This window comes from Mycothermus thermophilus (genome assembly GCF_041956435.1).
Source record: "Mycothermus thermophilus strain CBS 625.91 unplaced genomic scaffold VTJ04scaffold_5, whole genome shotgun sequence".
Lineage (NCBI taxonomy): Eukaryota > Fungi > Ascomycota > Sordariomycetes > Sordariales > Chaetomiaceae > Mycothermus > Mycothermus thermophilus.
This window is the reverse complement of record NW_027191431.1, coordinates 526,526-549,178: the sequence shown is the minus strand read 5'-3', so window position 1 is coordinate 549,178 and position 22,653 is coordinate 526,526. Positions and strand designations below refer to the sequence as shown.

Genomic DNA, 22,653 nt, shown 5'->3' with positions numbered 1-22,653 from the left:
GGCCAGATCGATCGACTGGTATTACGTAGATCAACCGATCAACCGGAAGTCTGGTCCAGTTGAGCCAAGCAAAGCCGGCCCTGCCCGACCGACCGGTACACTAAACGCATAGCACGTGGGAGCGACGGCCGAGACAAAAGAGCCTCAATGCTTGGCCGTGATGTGCTGTTACACAGATCGTTCCACCTGATACAGTACGGACGTTGAAGCGGGGAAAAAGAGCTTAGGAAAAAAGGGGGAGGCAAAAATATGCAGAACAGAGACATGGAAGACGCCAGCAGAGTTCATCCCAATCTCCCCTCAAAATCTTCGTCTGTTGTTGCTTGCGGGGGTATGCAAAGAGAAAACACGAACGTACATCGGATGAGGTACGGACCGGCCTGGTCCGGGACAAGCAAGTCTAGTTTTTCCAAACTGGTCGAGTCGTGGTCTCGCTCGCTCGCTCGCAAGCAACTCCATCTTTGAGATCCAGTTCAGGACCACTCAGCCTCGTTGGGATCACAGCGCCATCATGGAACATCCCTTCACAAGCCACGGTATATTGGGCCCTACAATGCCGGGTTGGGCATGCTGTTCACCTGACAGTGGAGTTGCTGTCTGTCACAGTTTGACGTACTTGACAACATACCTCGGCCCCGTCTCAGGTACGCAGCCGCGGACTCACGACCGCAGCGAAACATCACACGAAAAAGGCCGAAAATTGGTGACGTTAGGAGCGTCGTCTATCTGGTAATCATTTTGTCATAGTTGCCAATTGGTGGCAACGCGTTGGGTTGTCAGTATCAGTTGAGTTGAACCATGTCAGCTAGTGAAGTTCAGACAACAATATCGCCACCCCTTCAGCTGAGAGGAATTTCATCCAAACACAAAACCTCCAATATACTGAATCAGAAAATTCATCGCATAAAGTCAATGCTATTTTTGGCTCAAATATATCGATCCCAACATCAATGTTTATGCCAGACCGTCCACAGACTCGTACGTTGTTGAACACAGACTCTGAACACCACCGCGATCAATTTTTTACAAAGGCACGACACGACGCATCCACCACCAGCAACCCCATCCCATGGCGGAGAAAGTTATTACCCACAGTGGCAATTACAAGGTCTACCCTTCCTGTCTAAACGGAGACTCTCAAAGAAAAAAAATCACACACCAAAAATATCAATATTCGCGCACGTTGAGCCGACACCTGCCCGGTAGGCAAAGTCCGTCCTGTCCCGACCGAGGTCCATCTCCCCGAACCCTCCTCCCTCAGACACATCGGCGGCAGGCATGAGCCCAAACAGGGCAAGACAAAGCGAATCATGACAAGATCAACTCCAAAACACCGCCGTTGACCCCTCTCTCTCACATGATTCGCCGAGGTAAGGTAGTGAAAAGAGATCCCAGTACCAGACCCAGATGGCAAAGACAACACACAACAAGCCCTCGACGGCATGTTCTGTTGAGAAAGCAATTCCTTTCACCCTTCCAAGCAACAGCTGATTCCCCCATCCCACATAACGCTGACTCGGTGCCATCTATTTCTGGACCACCGAGGGGGGAGGACGAGACGACAAACCCTCAGCACACCATCCTCTGACTCGAGTACACCAGCAGCCGTTGCCCAGCCTGGGACAACACAGCCATCTGCTCCTCCCAATCCACATTCCAGGCCGTTGCTTTCACAACGCCTCGATGGCCTTCAACAACACATCCATTCCCTTCTCATCCACTTCCTCCCTCCCCGCAAGCAGACTCGCCACATCACTCAGAACTCCCAGCGGGATGTAGCATCCCTGCCTGGCCCTGTCCAAACTCTCCTTCAGCCGGCTCGTATGCTCCCACTCCTTCGCCGCCACCTCGGCCCTTTCCACCACCCGGCTCGGGATCCCGCACATCGACGCGCAGTGCATACCGAAGCTGCCCTCCGCGACGCCGTCCTCGAGCCGGTACAGGAACGTGACGCGCCTCTCTGCGTCGTCCACTTGGATCCGCATCCTGCGAGCACGCACCTCCGGGTGGCCTGCAAACTCGGCCGCCAGGGAGTGATAGTGCGTGGCGAAGAAGCCGACGCATCCGATATGCGTCGCAACGTGGTGCAGCACTGCCTGGGCGACCGCGACGCCGTCGTATGAGGAAGTGCCGCGGCCGAGTTCGTCGAGGATGACGAGCGACCGTGGGGTGGCCTCGGACAGAATCTTTTTGGTTTCCGACAACTCGACAAAGAAGGTGCTCTGCGCGGCAAAAATGTTGTCGTTGGCGCCGAGACGGGACATGATGCGGTCGACGGGGGTGAGGCGCGCCGAGGCGGCAGGCACGTGGCAGCCGATCTGGGCCATGATGACCGCGATGCAAGTCTAGGTGGGTGTTAATGACAAGGCGGTTGAGCAGCGGACGGAGAGGGGGAAGGAAGGGGGATCTTACCATGCGTAGAATGGTCGATTTACCGGCTGCGTTGGCGCCCGTAAGGAGGTTGATCTTGGCCTCATCCCCGCCGAGCTTGATGTCGTTGGGGATGAAGTCGGAAACCGTATTGATCATGCAAGGGTGACGGAGCTCCTTGAATTCGACCACGCTGCGCTCCTCATCGACAAAGACAGGTCGGCAGCTGGGGAACCCCAAGGCGGCCGATGACTTGGCCAGGCTGACCAGGCAGTCCAGCTGAGCAATGATGCGGATGGCTTGCAGCCACACCTCGTAGTCGGTGTCGAACCGCTTGAAAAACCGGCCCGCCACCTCCTTGGTGATCTGCGAGTGAGTCTCCTCGGCCTCCTGCAACTCGCGAATCAGGTCCTCGAGCTCGCGGAAGTAGTAGCGCTTGACCGAGGCCGTGGCAGACATCTGGCGCCAGCTGCTGGGGACCTTCACCGCCTTGGGCACCTCGATCTGGTAAATCTCTTTGCCCACGTCTGTGAACTTGAGCGTCTTGCAACGCAGGTTGGTCTTTTGCCTTTCAAGCAGCGCGTGGAGTTCATCCTTGATGCGCGCGATCTCATCCACGCTGTTGTCAAAGTCTTCCTCAATTCCACGCTGAGGGATCAGAATCTTTTCATCGCGCGCCTTGGCCCGGTCGAAAGCCGTTTGCCAGTAGCCAAGCGGCTCCTTGAGGTCGGGCATGGACGAGATGAGCCGGTCAACCAGGCCGCTGCCACCGCCTTCGTTGCCGAACGAGCGCAGAAGGCCCATGGTATAATCAATCTGTTCGAATCCCTCGAGGACGCGAACAAAGTCCTCAGGCTTGCAAGCACCGGCGTGGATTCGCGAGATGAGGCGCTCCAGGTCGGGCATCTTGGCCATCTGAGACGAGAATTTCTGCATGATTCCGCGGTCTGCGTTGAGCATATCCACGGCATCGAGACGCTCGTTGATCTTTTGGATATTGCACAACGGGTGGCAGACCCACTGGCGGAAGAGGCGCTTGCCAAAGGGAGTTATGCAACGGTTCAGCAGACTGAAGAGTGTGCCCTCCGGCCCGCCATTGGCCGTGTTGGCGAAGATTTCAAGGTTGATGAGGCTCTGGCCGTCGAGAATCAGCGTGCCGTTGCGATGGATAGGGTTGTACCACGTAAAACGGCCCTGCGAGAGCAGGCTCTGGTCAAGCTTGAGCACACGCAGATAGTGCGTCAAACCGCCGAGCGCCGACATGGCAAGGTCCTTGTCCTTCGCATCAGCGAGGTTCTGGGGCCATGGAGCGTCATCCTCCTTTCCGTCACCGGTGAAGTAGCCGCTACAGTCGAGCTCGCGCCTGGCCGTGTCGGCTTCCCAAAACTCGGTACCAGGCTTGAGATAGTTCCAAATTGTCGTAGGCCCGGTATTATTCTTGAGGATGCGGAGCGCCTTGGTCGACAGACGGCCCTTCTCAAGGAGCAACTCACGGGGTGAGGTTTGAGCGACGAAGGTCTCAAACCGTGTGAGCTCAACATCGTCCTCCCACTCAGACAAAAAGAACTGCCCGGTGGCAGCGTCGACGAATGCAATGCCGAAGGCAGGGCGGTCGTCAACCATCGTCTCCTTGATGGCGGCGCAGTACGTGGCCATGTCATCTTGCAACATGCTGCCATCAACGAGGGTGCCAGCCGTCAGGATGCAAGCCAGCTCACGGCGGATGACCTTGTCGGCCTTCTTGCCGGCAGTCTCGCGCTCACGCATTTCCTTGCCCAGGGCCGACTCCATCTGGTCGACGCGTGCGACCTTGAAGCCTTTTGCGACGAACTGATTCACCCACATGTCGAGCGAGCTCTCAGGAACGCCGACCATGCGCATGTTGACGCGATCGGTGAGTTTGAGGTCAAACAGCTGGTGGCCGATGGTGGCATCATTCTCGTACAACTCGTAGAACTTGCCCTTCTTGAAAAAGACGACCGTGTCCCAGAGGTTTTTCTTGATGTCCCAGTACTGCTTCTCAAAGGGTGAGAAGTTGCGCTCCGCCAGAGGCGGGATGTAGAGAGTGGTTGGGTCATAGTCTGGATGCCCAGGCGGGTTCTTGTTGGCGTCCAGGATGTTGGCTAGCCAAGGATACCTCTCCTCTGGCTCTTTGGTGTGCGGCTTTGGTTTTGGCTTGGGGCCTGTTGGTTTCTGGGTAGTAGGGGCAGGCTGGGCTGCCGTCTCCCTGGGCCGAACATCATCGGGGTCGTACTTCCACTTCTGAGCTGTCGAGGTGGCAGGGGGGATATCTTGCATGATCTCTTCGTCATCGCCGGCAACAGGAGAGCCGGAACCAGGACCGGGTGATGGAGAGAGGTTGGTCTTTTTGCGGGGGACAGGCTTGGACGCCGCCCGTTTCCTCTTCTTGGGCCTCGAAGGCGCGTCAGAGTCGTCAGACACGATGAAGTCGGCCATATCGTCATCATCGTCCTCTGGTTCTTCAGGTTCAACTTCGAATGCGTCATCGTCGTCGTCGTCTCGCACAACACGAGCTTTCCGCGGTTGCTTCGACCTGCGATTCATAGTCGCAAACACATCGTCATCGTCGTCATCCGAGGATTCGGCATAGTTGACGACCTTTTTGGCCTTGCGCGTGGGGCTGCTTGGGAGGATGGGAGTCTCGGTGGTCGACTTTTCCTTCTATATAGATTTAGCATGGGAAATGTAAAACAATCGCGGAGTCAGTAGAGGACTCACCTTGGCGGTACTGACGTCCCTATTCTCCTGGGAACTCGACGGCTCAGGCTCAATGGCGTCACTACTGGGCACGGGCGTGGTCGTCGAGCGCCTCGCGACGAGCATCGAGTTGGCACGGGTGGACTCCTGAAGACATCTTGATGACTCGTCCTTTTGGGGGGTTGCCGACGCAGGGGTCTTTGTGGACGGGGAAGGAGAGGCACCGTTGGCGGATCCGGGTGCTGGTATCTTAGAAAAGAAGCCCAGAATGCTCTTTTGCTTGCCCGTCGAGGGAGCCTTCTTGGCCGTCGAGGAGATCGGCGTCTTCGCCGGCTTTGCGGGAGTCCGAGCCGCAGCAGCCGTCATCTTGGTGGTGGATCAGGAGTTAAGTCTAGATGGATGCAATTGGGAGGCAAACCATGCGATGAAAGAATGAGACAAACAAACGCACAAGTGGAAAGACGAGACAGGACGAGACAAGGCAAAAAACAGAAGACGGGATGGAGGAGGCAGGAGCTGATGGGGGCCTGCCTGATCGAGTGTGGTGGATGGATGGGAAACGATAAAGCAACAACAACCCAGATGAGAACGCGAAGAAACGCGCCTGCCAAACAGAAGTCGCGTTCTCCGCGTCCCCCGCGTCACACCCAGCCCTAACCCTTGTTCAGAATCCCTCCTAGTCCAACCCAAGGCCAATCCCAAGCTGCTGGGACCGCTTGGGACGGCACTTGGGGGCGACCATCTCCACTCGGAATGGAGCCGGCAACCCCGGGGCTTCTTGGCTGCACGTGCCCCCGGGCTCGGTTCACATTCCGTCCTCCATGACAGCCCCGCCGCCTGCGGGACACTCCTCTCGCTTCTCTCGGCAGTTTGTCCCCGAGCACACCATGTGGATGGAGTTGCTTCACCTTACATAGGTGACCACTTCCAACCGACCCCTCCAATTTCATTTATTTATTGATTTTTCAGGATGCTCACGAGCATTCATCTGCATGCAAAGTGCCTGACCTTACCTGGTACACTAAGCCTGGATGTCCAATGGTCCCCGCCGTCTGTTCGGAACATCACATTGCGTCTCCGATGATGGCAGCCGCAAAACATCACCACCAACCTAGCTGTACGGGTAAATCCTTTGGAGATTAATAAGCCATGTTATACCAATGGAACGCTAGCAGCAGCAACAACATCAATTCTGAACTCTCCATCGCCGGCCAGGACCAACCTAGACTACATGGGCTGGGTACTTCACCACCCCATGAGTCGGACCGTTGACTGTGGCCAGCTGTAAGATGCCTCCCTCCCACTAACTGTGCATAACTAAGGTCAAATCCACTCGGATCGCATTCAAAAAGATGGCATGGCTGGTTCGGCAACGGTTACCGTGCATCCACTGTCGCCAATGCAACACCAACTTCAACCTTAACCGCACGGCCAAATTTCTCCGATGGATCCTCATAAGTTGAAAATATCCGTGGTGCAGCCAAGGCCAACGGGTAAATCTCACAAGCCAGTCTATCCGATCGCCATCAGGGCATATGAGCAGAGGCGTTGATCTCAGACCTGCCCACTGCAATACAGTAACTGCAATGCAACTCTTGTCCAACGGAGCCTCTGACGCCGAATTGGCGGCCACAGCGTCCTCATGTCCATGGCCCTCTGCTATCTGACCTTCCCGAGCCCGGCCTGCATAATGCCATCACATACCGTTCTTCTTGCAGGCCCGTCCCGCCGTGGCCCTTTATGTCTATCTGTCTGTCTGTCTGTCGGCACTCAGTCTGTCGCCGAGCGCATCGCAACTCTTTGGCATCGCGTTTCCTTCCCCAGAGCGCGCAAACAGTCTGCCACCTAAGTTTGCCCTGCTTCTATTGCAGCTGTCCGCCGACGTGTGACAGCTGCTGTGCCTCTTTGGCTTACTCCAACTTACAGCGCCTGACGTAGGTACCCCAAGTTTAGTGCTTGGGAGGCCTGGAGAGCTCGGCCGGGACACCAAGCTCCCCCCATCAGCCGCCTAGCTCCGGAGACAGCCAGGAGCTTGACGGGGGATTTTTTGATCGGCCGACGCCTGACACACCGCACCGGCGGTGCGCCCGAGCCTGTGTGCTTGTGTCTCTGCGCGAATCGTGTCTGTCGTGCGCGTGCGTACGCGCGCACCCGGATACCGACGACATGGAACCACCAGAGAACGATTCTGTGATCGTTGCCGCCGCTCCTCCCCCTCCCCCTCCTGCTCCTGCACAAGAGGCAACAACACCTGCTCAACCGGCCGCCAATGGAGCTCAAAACTCGCCCCGCGACCAAAACAGCCGCCGCGCCGCCGCTTGTCTTGTGTGCCGCCGCTCCAAGATCAAATGCGAAAAGGGTCGCTCCCCAGACGACGACCGATGTCAGCGTTGTCTCCAACTAGGCGTCCAATGCATCCGCCCGGACTTCCACGTCGGCCGCCGTAAGGGCGTCAAGAAGTCAGTAGCCTCCTCATCCTCCCCCCCCCCTGAGATCCCCCTCAATCCACTCCCGGAACACGGCTTTCTGACGTTGATTCGCTGCGCAGTAAGCGGACAGGCCTGGAAAAGGCGTTGCACCAGGTGGAACAGGCCCTGCGACGGTCCGCCTCGGGAGTCGAGGCCACAAAGATTGTCTCAGAGCTGCGTGCCCTCATCGGTCCAGGCCCTCACAACAACGGGCTGCAGGTCCTTGGTCAAGACCGATCCATCACCGTCGCTGCCGCAGCCGCCGCCGCCGGCCCTCAGTCTCGCCGTGAATCTCGCCAGAGCGATGGAATGCTCCCGGACGCTTCTTCCGAAGGCGAAAGCGACATGTCCGACCAAGATGGCATGAGCATGCCGCGAGACTCGACGCCATCACAGGGCCATGTAGGCGAGGAGAGCTTAGCCGTCGACGATGCCGAAAACCCATTGCAATTGCTCGCCAGGGCTTCCGATCTTCACCTCTCTCCCAAATCCTGCCCTAACCGTCTTGCCCCGGAATCACCGGTTCACGCCCGTGTTCGTCCGGGTAATCCGGGAGATCGCATCTCCGAGGTTGAAAAGTTCTTCAAGCTCAGCCAGTTCAGCCTCGACATTGGCCCTGATCTGGACCCCATCAGCCTTGGATTGCTGACCATGGAGGAAGCCGAGACTCTGTTCGCCTTCTTCCATCACAACCTGGCGCACACTCGCTGGGGCCTCGACCCGGTTCTTTACACAGCCGGCTGGACCCGCTCGCGCTCCGCCTTCCTCTTCACCTCCATCGCCGCCGCCGCCGCCCTCTTCATGCCCCAAGCCGGCGCCCTCTCCCGCCGCCTGTCCAACCACTGCAAGACCCTGGTCAACCGCATCATCCTCGATCGCCACCGCTCCGTCGAGATTGTGCTTGCCTTCATGGTTAACGTCCCGTGGATGTTCCCTGGAAAACACAGCACCGATGATGAGACGTGCTGGTACGTGTCCATGGCGACCACCATGGCCTTGGACCTGTCGCTGCACAAGATCATCGTGCCACTCGCCTCGCTGAGGGATGGCCTCGGAGGACGCTTTAGTGGCATTGCCCGTGCGGATTGTATCGACCCCAAGGTCGCCTTGGCGCTCGATGGGTTTCCCGATGTTGATCCCGCGTCTGAGTTTGGTCTCCGGTTATTGAGGAGGAGAGAGAGGTGTTGGATAGCCTTGTTTGTGTTGGAACGGGGGTGAGTTGTCTCTGTCTATGTTGTGGCTCACAAAGGCGTATTGCGAGCTGACGAGCATCCCGCCTAGGATGTGTCTGGCGAGAGGTCGCTGCTACACCGTACCGATCACTCCGATCCTTAGGGCTTGCGATCAGTGGCACCTGTCCAACATTGCCGATACCATGGACGGACATTTGGTGTCGATGGCCGTTTTACGGAGAGACTTGGTAGGTCCCGGATGTGGATATTCACAGCATTCTCATACTGACCAAGCTCACCCCCAGGACGAACTCTTTGCTTCCATCCGGGCTCTCTGTGATGAGTCCCGCGATGGCAGGGTTGATGGCGCCATGGTCGCCCGGTCGATTCAGATGATGGTGGAAAAGTTCTTTGAAGAGTGGCATGCCAAATGGGCAATCTCTATTGGCAGCGGGCCTCAACATCGACTGCCTCCCTACGTCCAAATCCTAGTTACGCACACGCGATTGTCCATCTACAGCCTTGTCATCAACCACCCGACCGCCCCGACCGAGGTGCGCCACTTCTTCCACGCGGCGGGCCTTTCGTCGGCGCTCAACGTCATGCGCGCCGCCATCCAAGGCGAGGGCCAACTCTCGAGCATGCCCAACAACACGGCCATCATGATTTCCTTCGCCGCCTGCTTTGCGCTGCGCCTGAGCGGCCAGTTCTCGGGCAGCTCGAACCTCGCCCCGAGCGTGCGCACCTTGATCGAGGAGACGGCAGAGGTGCTCGAGCGCATCGGGTCCACGACGGAGCACCGCAACGGCATGTCGACGCTCTATGGCAAGTACCTGAAATACATTGTCAAGAAGGCCGCGGCCGTGGGGCCGGCACCTCCGGTCGAGAAGCCCGGACGGCCGCGCGCAGGAACGCACCCCGAGCTGCTGGCCCATCACCATCCCGCCGCGTACGCGCGGAATGCGAACACCCGCGCCAGCTTCAGCATGGCCGAGCCCATCCACCCGAGCCCCGCGGTTTCGGCGTTCCTCGAGCAGCCGCCGATGTGGTCCGAACCGATCCAGTTCTCGTCCATGTCCGATGACCAGATCGTCGAGGCGTTGAGCCGCGTCAACAATGAGTTCGATCCGGGCCTCAGCATGTACCCCTGGGATGATGCGGCCGCGTTGGATTGGCTGAATTGGTCGAACCTGCCCGAGTTTGGGACTTGAGGGGCGTGACAACTTGGAAAGGAAGAGTGAAACAAGCAAGCAAGCAAACGGCCACCCTTCACATGGCAGCCCGCGCCCGCGCTCGCACCGAGAGCGTCATGCCGGCCGACCAGCTCTTGCATATTCTCCATACAAGAAGCGTCAGGATGGCATGCGGTCTTTAGGTCAGCCAAACACAAATTTGGGCAGGACGGGTCGCTGAGCTGGCCCCAAACCGCTCACGACAATCTCAGCCGAGCAGGAGTCCTAATGGCTCGGTCCACTACGGGCGCCTTGTACGACCTGGCGAAGCAGCAAACACGTCAGCTCTCACACTTTGGTCCGTTCGGGTCCTCGGCAAATTCATCAGACGGAGATGTGCTGAAACGGGAGTGCAGGCCAAGTGCTTGAACCCCTAGTTGCGCTCTGGATCCGGTTTTCGGGCATACCGTCTGGTTGTTGGAGAGGCCGGTACATGAACGAGGATGTCGTATTGCCGTGGTGGTGTGTGAGAGAGAATGGTGTGTTTGGCTGCCATGTAACTGGTCGTTTGGCATGTCGGGTCCTACCTTCTCTGTGCCGCTGGTTGACTTTTCTAAGCAGGGCGTCGGAGGTTACTCACTGCTCAATCTCCGAGATGTTTCATGTCCAGACATGGCCAAGAACAGGTCTGATCTGCCAAACGGGCAGAGGAAAGAAAGAGTTCCATTAGGAGTGAGAACACGGAAGGAGAGAGGGAGGGAGGGAGCGCTGGACTTATAACCACGCTCCACGCAGAATAAATAATAGCCCGGCCCAAACTCTCGGGCTCTTTGGCCGCACACAATGCGGCATCTACATACAAGCAAGCAAGCCTTTCGGTGGTTCCTGTACCTACCCAAAGCCCGGACGCAGTCTGTGTCCGTCGTTTCGTTGTTTTTCCCCCGATCGCTCATTGATTTAGGAGCGTCCCAATCCACGTGTGCCCACGCGCCACGTTCTGGAACCTAGATCTAGATATCTGTCTCAGGTAGCCACAGAGAGCCACAGAGAGTAATGCAGCCAGCTAGCTACCTGCTAGCTACGGAGTACAGACCTCCCGGTGGGCGAGCCACGCACGCAGATAATTAAAATTCCCGATACATGGGGCGTAACCAGGTTACCAGGTTTTTGAGGTATGCTGTGGAGTGTTAATTTGTTTGTTGGTTAGGAGAGATGAGGTGGAGGTTGGGCTTGTCATGCTTGTGTCAGCTGGACTGATGCATGGGGGTCGGTATTTGGGATATTGATGTTGCGATGTTGATGGTTTGGTGGTTTGGGGGATACAAGCCGAGCCATGGGAGACGAGAAGGTTTGAGGGGAGGGTGGCTCTACGGACATCGAGCATGGGTAAGATAGAAACTTCATAATAACATACCAACATGATCATTACCTCTACTCTACAGCGCTTGATGGCATTCCTGGATGGGATTTATGTGGTGCTTTCTTGCGATGTCTGTCTGTCCACTCTGGTCCGATGAATTAAACTCGTCGGTTCCATCTCGAGATTCAGTGAGTTCAAACATCTACAATCCTACTACTTTTTGCTGTATATGTGCAATTTGTTCCCTGAGAATCGAGTTCAGAGCGTGTGCGACAAATCGATTGTTGGTTCCTCGACTAAATTCTCGACGTACCTACCCCTAAGTAGCAACTAACCCCCTGGTAAGTCCGGCATGAGACACCAAGGGGAGGAAAAAACACCGACGGCGAGGGCGGTGGTGATGGTTTGATGTCGGGAGCAATTTCTAAGTGCCGATGCCAAGAATAAGTATAAGTATGCCAAGACCGGCAGCGGCTCGCTCGGTTCGGATCGGTACTGTAAACCCTCCTTCCCCACCCTCTCGTCGGCTCCGCACCGCCGAGACGCCGAGAACCCGGACAGGGGTCGGGTTGGTTCTTTGCTTGGCTTCCAGGTTGGTTTCCCGTTCCGGGTTCCGGCCGAAAGACGCCTTGCCTCGGAAGTGAGATGTCAGTGAGAGCGTAAACCGACACCGCGCTGCTGGGGCACTTGGGAAAGTGAACAGTGCGATTGCGGTTGCAACCTGAAGTGAGACATACACCCAAATTACCATCGGTACCTTAGATTGTGTGTAGGAGGCTTGTCTGGTTTGTTGGTTGGTTGATTTTTCTTGTTTCTTTGTTCCTGTCTCAGAAGACATGTCCCAGCCAGACGGGTCGGGGAAGAGACGAACGGATCCTGAGTCCGAGGTCAAGTCGAAGTTGACGCTGAAGAACAAGGAAGACGAGACAAGAAGAGCAGCCAAGAAAAAGACGAAAACCGGAACACAAAGTAGCACCATGTCCAAACTTTCACCCTCACTCAAGGCGCTCATCAACGCGCCCTTCGCGCGTCCTGGCCAAACCCCCGCGCCGCGACACATCCGCGACATCTACGCCCGCATCGCTCGCGAGGCCGGTGAACGCCGCTACGGCTACCGGCCCTGGGTGGCCCTCTCAGTAAGCATTCCTCCTCTCCATCCTCTCATTCCTCCCCTTTGACTCACAAGTCAATGTCCCTCCCAGGCCGCCGCAACCATCACCCTCAACTCCCCCGCCTCCCTCCTCATCCTGCACTCCCTCGCCTCCACCCTCCCCTCCTCCCCTCTCTCCCCGCTCACCACCTTCGAACTCCTCCGCGAAATCGGCCTCAAATGCATCTCCTTCAACGGCATCCCGCGCACCATCAACACCCTCGCCGCCTTCCGCGCCGCCCTGGCTTCCGAACCATGGTTCTCCCAAACCGCCACCGCCCCAACCCGCCACCCCGGCTCCTCCCCGTCCAACTCCCCCACCGCCATCGCCGCGCGCGCCAGGAAGTTGTGGACCAGCATCTACACCCCCTTCGACGCCAAGCTGGAAGCCCGCCTGGCAGAAAGCCACCCGGACCTGCCCGTGCATATCTTGTCCAGCCACTACGGCCCGCTGCTGTCCGACCCGGAGGACGGGCCTAGGGGCGGGCTGGCGACGGTGGGCAGGACGATGACCAGCGTGGTGGCGATCGCGAGCCTGCGCGCGCAGACGGGCGTCGGGCCGCAGGTCGTGTCGCATGTGTTTGGGCTGAGGAAGGGGGTGGAGCAGGGGATGCATAGGGAGGAGTTTTCTGCGGTGGAAGAGGAGGAGGAGAGGGAGGGGGTGGAGAGGTTGGCGACGGATGAGGGGTGTGAGTGGTTGTTGAGGAGCGTGGATGCGATTGCGGAGGCGATTGCGGCGGAGGGAGGTGGGTTTGGGAGGTGGGAGGGGAGGGGGAGGGAGGGCAAGTTGTGAGGATGTGTACGAAGGTATGTAGTTAGCATGGCGAAGGGGGATAGATTTGACGGAGGAGGCAGGTGTGCGTGTTGAGGTAGATGAGTGGTGGATGGGTTAAGGGCCTTGATCAGCCTGTGTATATACCAAGTTAATATCGCAAATAGATTCCCGCGTGTAAATAATATTGAGGAGCCACTAACCTGGCTCCTGTCATTCCATCGGTTTGACGTCCTCCGCCACCGTGAACGCCGCATCCGTCTTGCTCCTCACCTCCTCCACGTCCACTCCCGGCGCAAGCTCCGTGAGCGTCAGCGTCCCACGCTCGCGATCGACCTGGAAGACGCACTATACCTCACCCAAATCATCGTCAGTTCAATCTTCTCATCCACCACAGCATTCACAACCAACCCTGACTCACCAAGTCCGTAATAATCGTGCTCACCACCCTCCTCCCCGTCAACGGCAAGCTACACCTCTGAACAATCTTGCTCGATCCGTCGCCGCCGCGCGCGACGTGCTCTGTCGCGACGACAATCTTGGTGCCGTCCGGGTTCGACACCAGGTCCATGGCGCCGCCCATACCCTTGCACGCCTTGCCCGGGATCATGTAGTTGGCCAGGTCCCCTGCCGCGCTGACCTGCAGCGCGCCCAGGACGGACACGTCGACGTGTCCGCCGCGGATCATGCCGAACGATTCGGCCGAGTCGAAGGTGGCGGCGCCGGGGACGAGGGTGGTGGTTTCCTTGCCGGCGTTGACGATGTCCCTGGATAGGGGTCAGTGTTATTTGCATCACATCACAGATGTTTGTTAATTGGCCTACGGATCAACTTCGTCAGGGGACGGATAATCCCCCATCCCGAGGATGCCGTTCTCGGATTGGATCCAGACTTGGTGATCCGGCGGGAGAAACGAGGCGGCGAGAGTCGGGATGCCGACACCCAAGTTGACGTAGAAACCCGGCTTCAGCTCCTTAGCCGCGCGCCGCGCAATCCTGTTTCTTCGAGTCTGCGCTTCCTCCTCCCTCTTGGCTGCGTTCGCCTTGTCTCCTCCTGCAGGCCGCGTTTTGAGAACCTCGATTTGCGAAGGCTCGGTGGCTGGAACGATGCGGTCGATGAAGATGCCCGGAAGGTCGACGTCGTTGGGGTCGATCTCGCCGATTTCGACAATGTTCTCGGCTTCGACGATGGCCAGCTTGGCCGCTTTGGCCATGAGCGGCGCGAAAGACTTGGTGGCATACCTGGGAAGAAGCAAATCCAGTGAGCCAACCATTCCGCAAGGTCCCTGGATGAGGCCGAACCCCTGGACTACTATATTACTGTTGCTCACCGGAACACGCAATTCCCTGCCTTGTCCACCTTCCATGCCCTCAAGATAGCCACATCGCCATATAACGCCGTCTCCATCAGGTACGTCCGCCCGTTGAACATCCTCGTCTCGCGCGGCCGGCCATATTCTACCACGTTCCCCTGGGCATCAAACCGGACGGGGATCCCGCCGTTCTGAACCAACGTATCTGCCCACTCGCGAGTCAGCCACCTGGAACGATACCACCACAAATCAACCCGCACCACCACCAAAAGCGTGATAATAATAATAACACAAAACGAAACAACCTACGCCCTCCAGTCGGCGTAAAGAACGCCGGGATTCCGCTCCCCGCCGCGCGAATCCGCTCGGCCAGCGTGCCCTGCGGACAAAGCTCGACGGCGATCTTGCCGGTAAGGTACGCCTTCTCCAGCGTCTTGTTGGCGCCCAGGTAGGACATGACGAGGCGGTCGACTTGTCCGTTCTCGATCAGCAAGGCGAGGCCCCCGCGGCCTTCGGCGCCGGCGTTGTTGGACACGCAGGTCAGCGAGTGCAGGGAGTCGGGCCCGCGGTTGCGCAGGGCGGAGATTAGGGTTGCTTTGGAGGAGATGGGGAGTTAGTACCTGGTTGTCCTGGCTGGGTTTGCCTCGTTCAATGTCGGTAAGCTTTTAAACTTACACGGGACACCACACAGCCCGAACCCCGAACTAAGCAGCACCGAGCCGCTCTTGATATCAGAAACCGCCTCCTCAGCGCTGATCCACACCTTGGAATTGGACGAAGAACCCTGGACATCTCGTACGGCGGGGGGCAACTTCCAGCTCTTCGAGTGGGAGAAGCTCCGTCTACCTTCCAGGACGTATACCCCGGCTTCTGACTGCGCTGGCCACACCGACGCTGCTCTCCTGTCAATGGTCGCCACGCCGTGCTTCAGACGTAGTGAACACGACAGCCGCACACGCAGCGCAGAAGCGCCACCACCTAACCTCGCTGCTCTCGGCGCCGGTGCGATTGCCCTTCTCATGGTGCTGCTCTCTGTCTGTTTTGGACCCTGCAGGACAAGGTAATCCTCAACATCTCCGACAACAGAGGACTACCAACAAAGGTAGAGAGCATCAAGAACACAAGAGATGGGACACAAGTATACGCTTCTATTCACATATAGTCATTTTAAAAAGAGAAACCATTCTTCACTGTCTCTGTCCGTCCTGCGCCTGCATACTGACTCCGAGCCGCGCCAATGGTGAGACGGCGTGCACACACACCGAGCACCGAACACGACTCTGTAGGTCAGGTATGTACATACGTCACATGGGGCAGTTGGGGAATCCCATGGGCCAGAAGCTAGATCCATGGGCCGGGAGCTAGATCTTGCTTCCGGACCTGCTTCCCAGCATGGGGGATTCAGATGGACGTACACATGGCACACTACTGTGTAGCTGCAGAAACATGGGATTGTGAGGCTCATTGAAGAAGACTTGGATATCAAAAACTAGGGTGGTTCTGGTTCCGTTCAAATCCAAACTCGACGACAATAAAAAGTTTCGAGTCAAAGTCATATGAGAACTCATATGACAAGCGATGCGCAGTTTGACCACGCCTAGACCGCATCCTCTCGGCCACTCCTGGTGTTCAGAAGCCAGGGCACATACATACACAGTTACCTTACCTAGGTATCTGCTGACCTGGTTGAACTCTAGAAAAATAAAATAAAAAAAATTGAAAGTCCTGGGGACCTAGTTAATTACCAATCCAAGCGCGACCATCCTCCCCTCATGGAACTCCCTCCTTGCAAAACAAAAAAATCAGGACCCTCCACCCTCCGAAGTATGTACATACTCCGTACGAAATCCTCCCAAGCAAAACGTCGACGCGAGCCGGATTTGAACCGACGCCTCCGAAGAGATGAGATTTCGAGTCTCACGCTTTAGACCACTCAGCCATCGCGCCTCGACAACGACAACAACGAAGGAACGAACGTGCGCGTGAGGTATGGCGGGGTCGGGAGAGGGTCTGATGGGTACTCCGTCCAGAGCGAGCGAACGAGCGGAACGTTGGTTGGGGCCGGTGTCCGCTGTCGAGGTGGAGAAGACGGAAGGGAGGGGAAGAAAAAAAATTAGGGGACTGGGGAATAGATACAGGGGATCCGATGCCACGGTCAAAATCTTATTATGAACATACGGAGAGAAGAAAAAAGAATGCAAAAAACAACAACTTTGATCCGATCCAGGTTCGAACTGGAGACCTTCAGTGTGTTAGACTGACGTGATAACCAACTACACCATCGGACCTTGGTCGTTGTTGCTGGTGTTGCCGAGTAAAAGAATGCTACATATCCCTGGATTTTGCTGGATCCGGGTGGCGAGGTGGGGAGTGGGATGGGTTGGGATTTTTGCCACAGCAGCCACCCATGACTGATACTCCTTCGCACAAGTACACGTGATGTCATGACAATGATTCGAACTCACTGTGACTGATTCTGATCGTCTTACATTTGTTCGTGTTTCACAGAGAATGGTCAGGTTGGTCTGGTGCCTTTTTTTCTTGATTTATCCATCCAAACGGCCTGCCCCTCCTCCCCGTCTCCCCGACATCTGGAAGCATGACATCCATCAAATGCCTGATGCATTGGCGCTAGATTATGCAGGACCAACATGACCTTCTCGAACGTATCATGAATGACCTGGCTTCAAGACGTCGACTTCTTACAGCAGGTGTGTTGATTAGACAGCAGGAAATATGTATTGGTTTGTAGGAGAGACCACTATAGAGTCCCCGAAACCCGTGTTCCTTTGCATTTGCCGGTTGTCCGGCTGGAGGACGTTCTCTACATCAAGCGCATTACATAAACACTCCGTAAAGTTCTTCGCTCTAACAGCAGAACACAATAAAAGGCCATGTGTCATGACGTCGTAACCCAGACATAAAACAGTCATATATACCCCTCTTCAGCCTCCTCCCAATTTGTCCCTCCATATGTCTCATGGCAAGGTACGGAAACAAGAAAACTCAATGAACGTGATCTTCATATCATCATCCTCACCTGACTACCCTCTCCCCTCGTGTCTCTCCTCAGACATAGGCGCGGCTGTGGGAGTGAGAGCTCCTATGGCTGCGATGGCCGCTGTGGCTGCGGTGGCGACTGCGCGGGCGCTCCTCGTAGTAGCGACGCTCCTCCTTCTTGGCGTGGCGGTCGCCAAAGATACAAGCGAGGAGGGCGGTCCAGAAGAAGTTGAGGATGTTGATGATGCCAAAGGCGAAGGAGGCCTTGAGCATGGAGCAGGTCTTGTCGAACGTGATGTTCCAGGTGTTGAAGCTGATGCTGCCGAGGACACCGAACTTCACATCCACGCTCGAACCACGCTGGATGTTGCTGCAGTTAACGCGCGTGATGAAGCCCATGTAGTAAACGCCTGCGATCAAAGCGCCGACAAAGGCCAAGTCGATGAGTGCGACGAACTGGGCATGGCGCTTGGAGCGGTGGTAGGCGAACAGGCTGAAGACGGCCCAGGCAGCAGCCAACGTCGCAACGATAAAGAGGACTAGGATATACTCGGGGACCATCCAATTTTCTTCGAGGTGGATGTTGACGAACCACCCGAGCATGCCGACTATCGGGATCTGATCTGTGTGTAAGAGAGCTGAACTTGCGAGAGTGAGCCATGAGATGACTTACCAATGTAATGATCTCGAATAGTCGCGCACAGGCGAAGAAGATTCCGAAGAACATTTTGGCGACTTTGTCTGTGACGAGATATCTCAAGCAGGTGCTGGGTACTCAGAAGTCGGGAAGTTGTTGGCGGTGTGGTCGGTCAAGCGCCGACTCCAGAAGAGCGTGATGAGTGCTTGGGGTGCTGAGTGAGATGGACGGCGTCGATTCCGACTTGCCGAAGCGCACTCTCCCAGCTCGTGAGAGCTTCAATGAGTACTGATGCCGTCGGTCTTCGTCGCGCGACCGACTTACACAGTCCTCGATGTTGTTGATGATTTGGGGACTGAGACCTGGGATTGCCCGGTCAGACAAAACCAAACTGTTTGTGTCGTCGGATGTTGTTGGCTGGCAACGGATGGGTCCCCGGGCTGGCGCACGGTGAAAGCGGGGCGGTCAAGGCCGACTAACGCTGTCAACGGCTCTGTCAAGTCGCGATCAGGTACCTCTATGTCAGGTACGGACTGGAACGCGCATGCAGAAGTGCCTGCAAGGCAGACAAATGAACAGAGGGAATTGAGTCAGTATCAGCGCGGTTTGTTTTCAGAATCAAAAGATAACCAGCGGGTGACGGGCGCAGTGGAATTCCAAGTTGTTCTTGATCGAACGTGGACGAAGAAGGTGTGAGACTTGGAAAGGGAGTGGCTGGAAGTGGGGCTTGATGATTCGTTGGAACCAATCGTCGGCTGGTCTCAATCTTGGCACACGTGGAAAAGGGAAAGGCTGGGGGTGGCTGGTCCCCACACTCGAAAGCGGGTGGGGCCGGACGGAGCCGCGTGGCTCAGGCGCCCGGTGCCGGGCGGAAGTTCTGCCGGCGCCCGCCAACGGGAGGCACCATGGGAGCTTGGGCCCACAATATCAGAGAGCAAGGAAGCCAAACAAAGCAACACTCTACTAGGTAGACGTACGGCTGGATATAGTAGATCCTCGCCACTCAATCAAAATATTTGGAGGGATGTGCTGCTGTGATGTCATTTTCCAATTCATGACCATCTCATCCAAGGGGTACGAACCGAGAAGCAGCCGTCGGTGTCTTCGACCCCTGCAGAGATGAAAAGCTTACCGAGGTAGATGAGAGGTATGCATTTCTTTCCAGATCCTCGGCGACACGACCACGCCCGCATCCTTCTGAGAGTTTGTAGTGAACTGAGCATGGAGACAGCGGGCTCGATTCATGGACAAGTATCTTAGTTCAAATAGGTTGCTCATTGCTTATGTTAAGAGATATGAGTCTTGAAGAATGACGTTTGGTGGGGTCGGGTTCGTTTGATCCGAGGTTGTTGCCCACCATTTGATTCAGATGACAGCAGGACCTGTTTACCTAATTCGAATCTTCAGCCTTGTCAAAGCTAAGCTCCTGTCGCTCGGTGTTCTCAATTGTCCACTTTCCGGGGCAACTATGTTCGATCACAGTTGCTTCACAGTCGCTGCTACCCTCTCAAGGGGCCATGCGTGGGTTGTGGTTGCCACCTGCGGAGGGAAACGGAGGGATGGGAAGGAGCAATGTGACGGCCCCGCTGTTAGTGCGGACCATGTTTTTCCATGTACAATCTATCCTGTCGATTACTGTTCGTCTTAACAAAACCCCCATTGTCGGGAGAGACCGTGCATGCCCGAATTGTCCCAAACCCGTGGAGAGCATGCATGGCATGATAGGTCTTTGCTACCCTTTCCTGTTCAATTCGCTTATCTCTACTCGCGGAGCTCTCCAGATTTGTGGGATCCGTGGATCTGCATCATAGTTATCAGTCATCTATCAATCGCCACTCGCAGAACCATTACTCCTCCACCGAGTCTTGTGCGACGTGGACCCGATGTTATCATAGGTACCAATCCGCCCCCGTCCAGTATGAGCAACATCCATGATGCTGGTCGAGATAACGGCAGCTCGCCTCATGATCCCAGCAACTTGCATGTGTAGGTGGAGATAACGAGGGGCGATGGAATAAAACCCTGACGAAACACCATCGACGACATATCTACTGTATAGTAGTGCATACATAGGTTATGTGTTGACCTTGTTGACATTCTCCCGTCCCTTTCAACTTCATGCGCCGGCGCCAGTCTTGCTAGTACCCTCTCAGAATGGATGAAGACCAGGTGCCGTCGGTCATTGTCCCGGAGCAGGCTCCTCGCCGGTCCCTTGCGACGACGCTCCATTGGCTCCGGCGCATCTTTTTGACCAAGGAAGGGCTCATTGGCACCTACGACTATGGCTTCCTCTTCCGCCCCAACCTCCCCTTCATGAAGAAACATGACCGCGCGCCCCCCTTCTTCGGCCTCAATGACCGCATGCCGGTGCTCCTGGCCATCCTCCTCGGCCTCCAGCACGCCCTGGCCATGCTCGCCGGCATCATCACCCCTCCTCTCCTCCTCGCCGGCTCCAGCGGCGCCAACCTCTCCCCTGAAGACACCCAATATCTCGTCTCGACCGCCCTCATCGTTTCCGGTCTCCTGTCCATGATCCAAATCACCCGCTTCCGCATCCTCCGCACCCGTTACTACATCGGAACCGGCCTGGTGTCCGTCGTCGGCATTTCCTTCTCCATCATCCCCGTCGCCCAGGGCGCCTTCGCCCAAATGTACGCCAACGGCTTCTGCCCGACAGCCACCATCACCAACCCTGACGGAAGCACAGTCACCACCAAGCTCCCCTGTCCGGACGCCTACGGCGCCGTCCTTGGCACCGCCGCCATCTGCGCCCTCCTCGAAATTGCCCTGGCCTTCGTCCCGCCTCGCACGCTATTGCGCGTCCTTCCTCCCGTCGTCACGGGCCCCACGGTCCTGCTCATCGGCGTGCACCTCATCGAGACGGGCTTCAAGAACTGGGCCGGCGGCTCCGGGCCCTGCTCGTCCAACCCCGATCCCCCCTCGCCGTTCGCGCTCTGCCCGAACGTGGATGCTCCGCATGCCCTGCCCTGGGGCTCGCCCGAGTATCTCGGTCTCGGGTTGTGCGTGTTCGTGACGATTTTGCTGTGCGAGCGCTTCGGCTCGCCGATGATGAAGTCAACGAGCGTGGCGATCGGGTTGTTGGTGGGATGTATCGTGGCGGCGGCGACCGGATATTTCAGCCCGAGCCAGATTGAAGCTGCGCCGGCCGCGTCGTTTATCTGGACGCGGACGTTCAAGCTGTCCGTCTATGGCCCGCTGGTGCTGCCGCTCATGGCGGTGTACATGATTTGCGCGTGCGAGGCGATCGGCGATATCACGGCGACGTGCGACGTGTCGAGGCTGGAGGTGACTGGAGGAATCTATGAGAGCCGAATCCAGGGCGGCGTGTTGGCAGACGGTGTGAACGGGGCGCTGGCTGCTCTCGCGACCATCACGCCGATGACCACCTTTGCGCAGAATAACGGCGTCATTTCCCTGACGAGATGCGCAAACCGGGCGGCTGGGTATTGCTGTTGGTATGTCAAATCCGCCCCCACCCCCCTCCCCCCTCTTCTCCTGAGTCACCTGTTCCACTACACTTTCGGTCCTAGACAAGACTCACCCAATATCATGGACCAAAACCCGAGACAAACCGCTAACCCCCTTCCCAGCATCTTCCTCATCATAGCCGGCATCTTCGCCAAAACCGCCGCCGCCCTCGTCTCCATCCCTTCCCCCGTCCTCGGCGGCATGACCACCTTCCTCTTCTCTTCCGTCGCCGTCTCCGGCATGGCCATCGTCGGCGCCGGCGAATCCCACGGCCCGCAAGACCCTCCCAAGAAACCCACCACAGAAACAACAACACCAAACACCACCACCCTAGCTCCCACCAGCACCAACACAAGCAGCAACACAAGCAACAGCATCATCACCCCGCGCTTCCACCAACCCCAACAACAATACACCAACCCCTGGTCGTCGCGGCGCAACCGCTTCATCCTCACCGCGGCCCTGGCGCTGGGCTACGGCGCGACCCTCGTGCCGCACTACTTCGACAACGTCTTCCACTCGGGCGAGACCACCTCGGAAGCGCTGCGCGGCTTGCAAGACGCCGTCAGCTTGATCATGGAAACGGGCTTCGCCGTCGCCGCGCTCGTGGCCGGGTTGTTGAATTGGGTGTTGCCGGCGGATCATGTCGAGGATTTAGCTGCAGGTGGGCAGCATCATGCTCACGGTGGTAGCGGTGGCGACGACGAGATCGCTGGTGGCGGCGGTGGTGGTGATGCCGATCTTGGTTGTGGTGGTGGACGGAGGCGTCATCGTCATGGTGAGGGGGAGGAGGAGGATGTTGAGATGGGCATGGTTGTCGAGGGTGTGGGGTTGGATAGCGATAGCGCCAGCGGAGGTAGTCGTGCTGGTGGGAATCGACACCACCATCCAAGGGGGGAAGAAAGGATAGAAGAGACAAAGTTTGATGATGGAGGAGATGGGTTGGTGGATAGCAAGACGGTGAAGAGGGAATAGGATAGCCTCTCTCTGTTTTTGGTAAATAGAAGAAGAAACGTCGGAACGAATATTTTTT

At 57.0% G+C, this 22,653-nt stretch overlaps 9 protein-coding genes and 2 non-coding genes across 11 annotated transcripts; 5 read left to right on the top strand and 6 right to left on the bottom strand.

Annotated features, from left to right (window-relative positions):
• Positions 1–956: 956 nt before the first annotated feature.
• VTJ04DRAFT_7227 (uncharacterized protein) lies at positions 957–1,588 on the top strand (the record flags this gene model as incomplete). Its single annotated transcript, XM_069365531.1, has 2 exons — positions 957–978; positions 1,293–1,588. The coding sequence occupies 2 exons, from the start codon at positions 957–959 to the stop codon at positions 1,586–1,588; spliced, it is 318 nt and encodes a 105-aa protein (XP_069216556.1).
• An 82-nt stretch (positions 1,589–1,670) lies between these two features.
• On the bottom strand, positions 1,671–5,454 carry VTJ04DRAFT_7226 (uncharacterized protein; the record flags this gene model as incomplete). Its single annotated transcript, XM_069365530.1, has 3 exons — positions 1,671–2,345; positions 2,413–5,052; positions 5,110–5,454. 3 exons carry the CDS (start codon positions 5,452–5,454, stop codon positions 1,671–1,673), a joined length of 3,660 nt encoding a protein of 1,219 aa, XP_069216555.1.
• Positions 5,455–7,254: 1,800 nt separating this feature from the next.
• VTJ04DRAFT_7225 (uncharacterized protein) lies at positions 7,255–9,939 on the top strand (the record flags this gene model as incomplete). The annotated part of the gene is made up of 4 exons (XM_069365529.1): positions 7,255–7,547; positions 7,637–8,770; positions 8,838–8,976; positions 9,034–9,939. 4 exons carry the CDS (start codon positions 7,255–7,257, stop codon positions 9,937–9,939), a joined length of 2,472 nt encoding a protein of 823 aa, XP_069216554.1.
• A 2,298-nt stretch (positions 9,940–12,237) lies between these two features.
• VTJ04DRAFT_7224 (uncharacterized protein) lies at positions 12,238–13,203 on the top strand (the record flags this gene model as incomplete). Its single annotated transcript, XM_069365528.1, has 2 exons — positions 12,238–12,396; positions 12,463–13,203. 2 exons carry the CDS (start codon positions 12,238–12,240, stop codon positions 13,201–13,203), a joined length of 900 nt encoding a protein of 299 aa, XP_069216553.1.
• A 192-nt stretch (positions 13,204–13,395) lies between these two features.
• VTJ04DRAFT_7223 (uncharacterized protein) lies at positions 13,396–15,515 on the bottom strand (the record flags this gene model as incomplete). Its single annotated transcript, XM_069365527.1, has 6 exons — positions 13,396–13,530; positions 13,604–13,949; positions 14,007–14,423; positions 14,513–14,699; positions 14,804–15,088; positions 15,170–15,515. The coding sequence occupies 6 exons, from the start codon at positions 15,513–15,515 to the stop codon at positions 13,396–13,398; spliced, it is 1,716 nt and encodes a 571-aa protein (XP_069216552.1).
• Positions 15,516–16,359: 844 nt separating this feature from the next.
• On the bottom strand, positions 16,360–16,441 carry VTJ04DRAFT_t95. The gene has a single exon. It is a non-coding gene; the product is annotated as a tRNA-Ser (tRNA).
• A 267-nt stretch (positions 16,442–16,708) lies between these two features.
• VTJ04DRAFT_t94 lies at positions 16,709–16,782 on the bottom strand. Its single transcript has one exon. It is a non-coding gene; the product is annotated as a tRNA-Val (tRNA).
• A 448-nt stretch (positions 16,783–17,230) lies between these two features.
• Positions 17,231–17,538, top strand: VTJ04DRAFT_7222 (uncharacterized protein; the record flags this gene model as incomplete). Its single annotated transcript, XM_069365526.1, has 2 exons — positions 17,231–17,352; positions 17,424–17,538. 2 exons carry the CDS (start codon positions 17,231–17,233, stop codon positions 17,536–17,538), a joined length of 237 nt encoding a protein of 78 aa, XP_069216551.1.
• A 25-nt stretch (positions 17,539–17,563) lies between these two features.
• VTJ04DRAFT_7221 (uncharacterized protein) lies at positions 17,564–18,221 on the bottom strand (the record flags this gene model as incomplete). The annotated part of the gene is made up of 2 exons (XM_069365525.1): positions 17,564–18,112; positions 18,168–18,221. 2 exons carry the CDS (start codon positions 18,219–18,221, stop codon positions 17,564–17,566), a joined length of 603 nt encoding a protein of 200 aa, XP_069216550.1.
• Positions 18,222–18,269: 48 nt separating this feature from the next.
• On the bottom strand, positions 18,270–18,677 carry VTJ04DRAFT_7220 (uncharacterized protein; the record flags this gene model as incomplete). The annotated part of the gene is made up of 3 exons (XM_069365524.1): positions 18,270–18,522; positions 18,581–18,606; positions 18,666–18,677. 3 exons carry the CDS (start codon positions 18,675–18,677, stop codon positions 18,270–18,272), a joined length of 291 nt encoding a protein of 96 aa, XP_069216549.1.
• Positions 18,678–20,285: 1,608 nt separating this feature from the next.
• VTJ04DRAFT_7219 (uncharacterized protein) lies at positions 20,286–22,595 on the top strand (the record flags this gene model as incomplete). Its single annotated transcript, XM_069365522.1, has 2 exons — positions 20,286–21,607; positions 21,743–22,595. 2 exons carry the CDS (start codon positions 20,286–20,288, stop codon positions 22,593–22,595), a joined length of 2,175 nt encoding a protein of 724 aa, XP_069216548.1.
• Between the last annotated feature and the right edge of the window lie 58 nt (positions 22,596–22,653).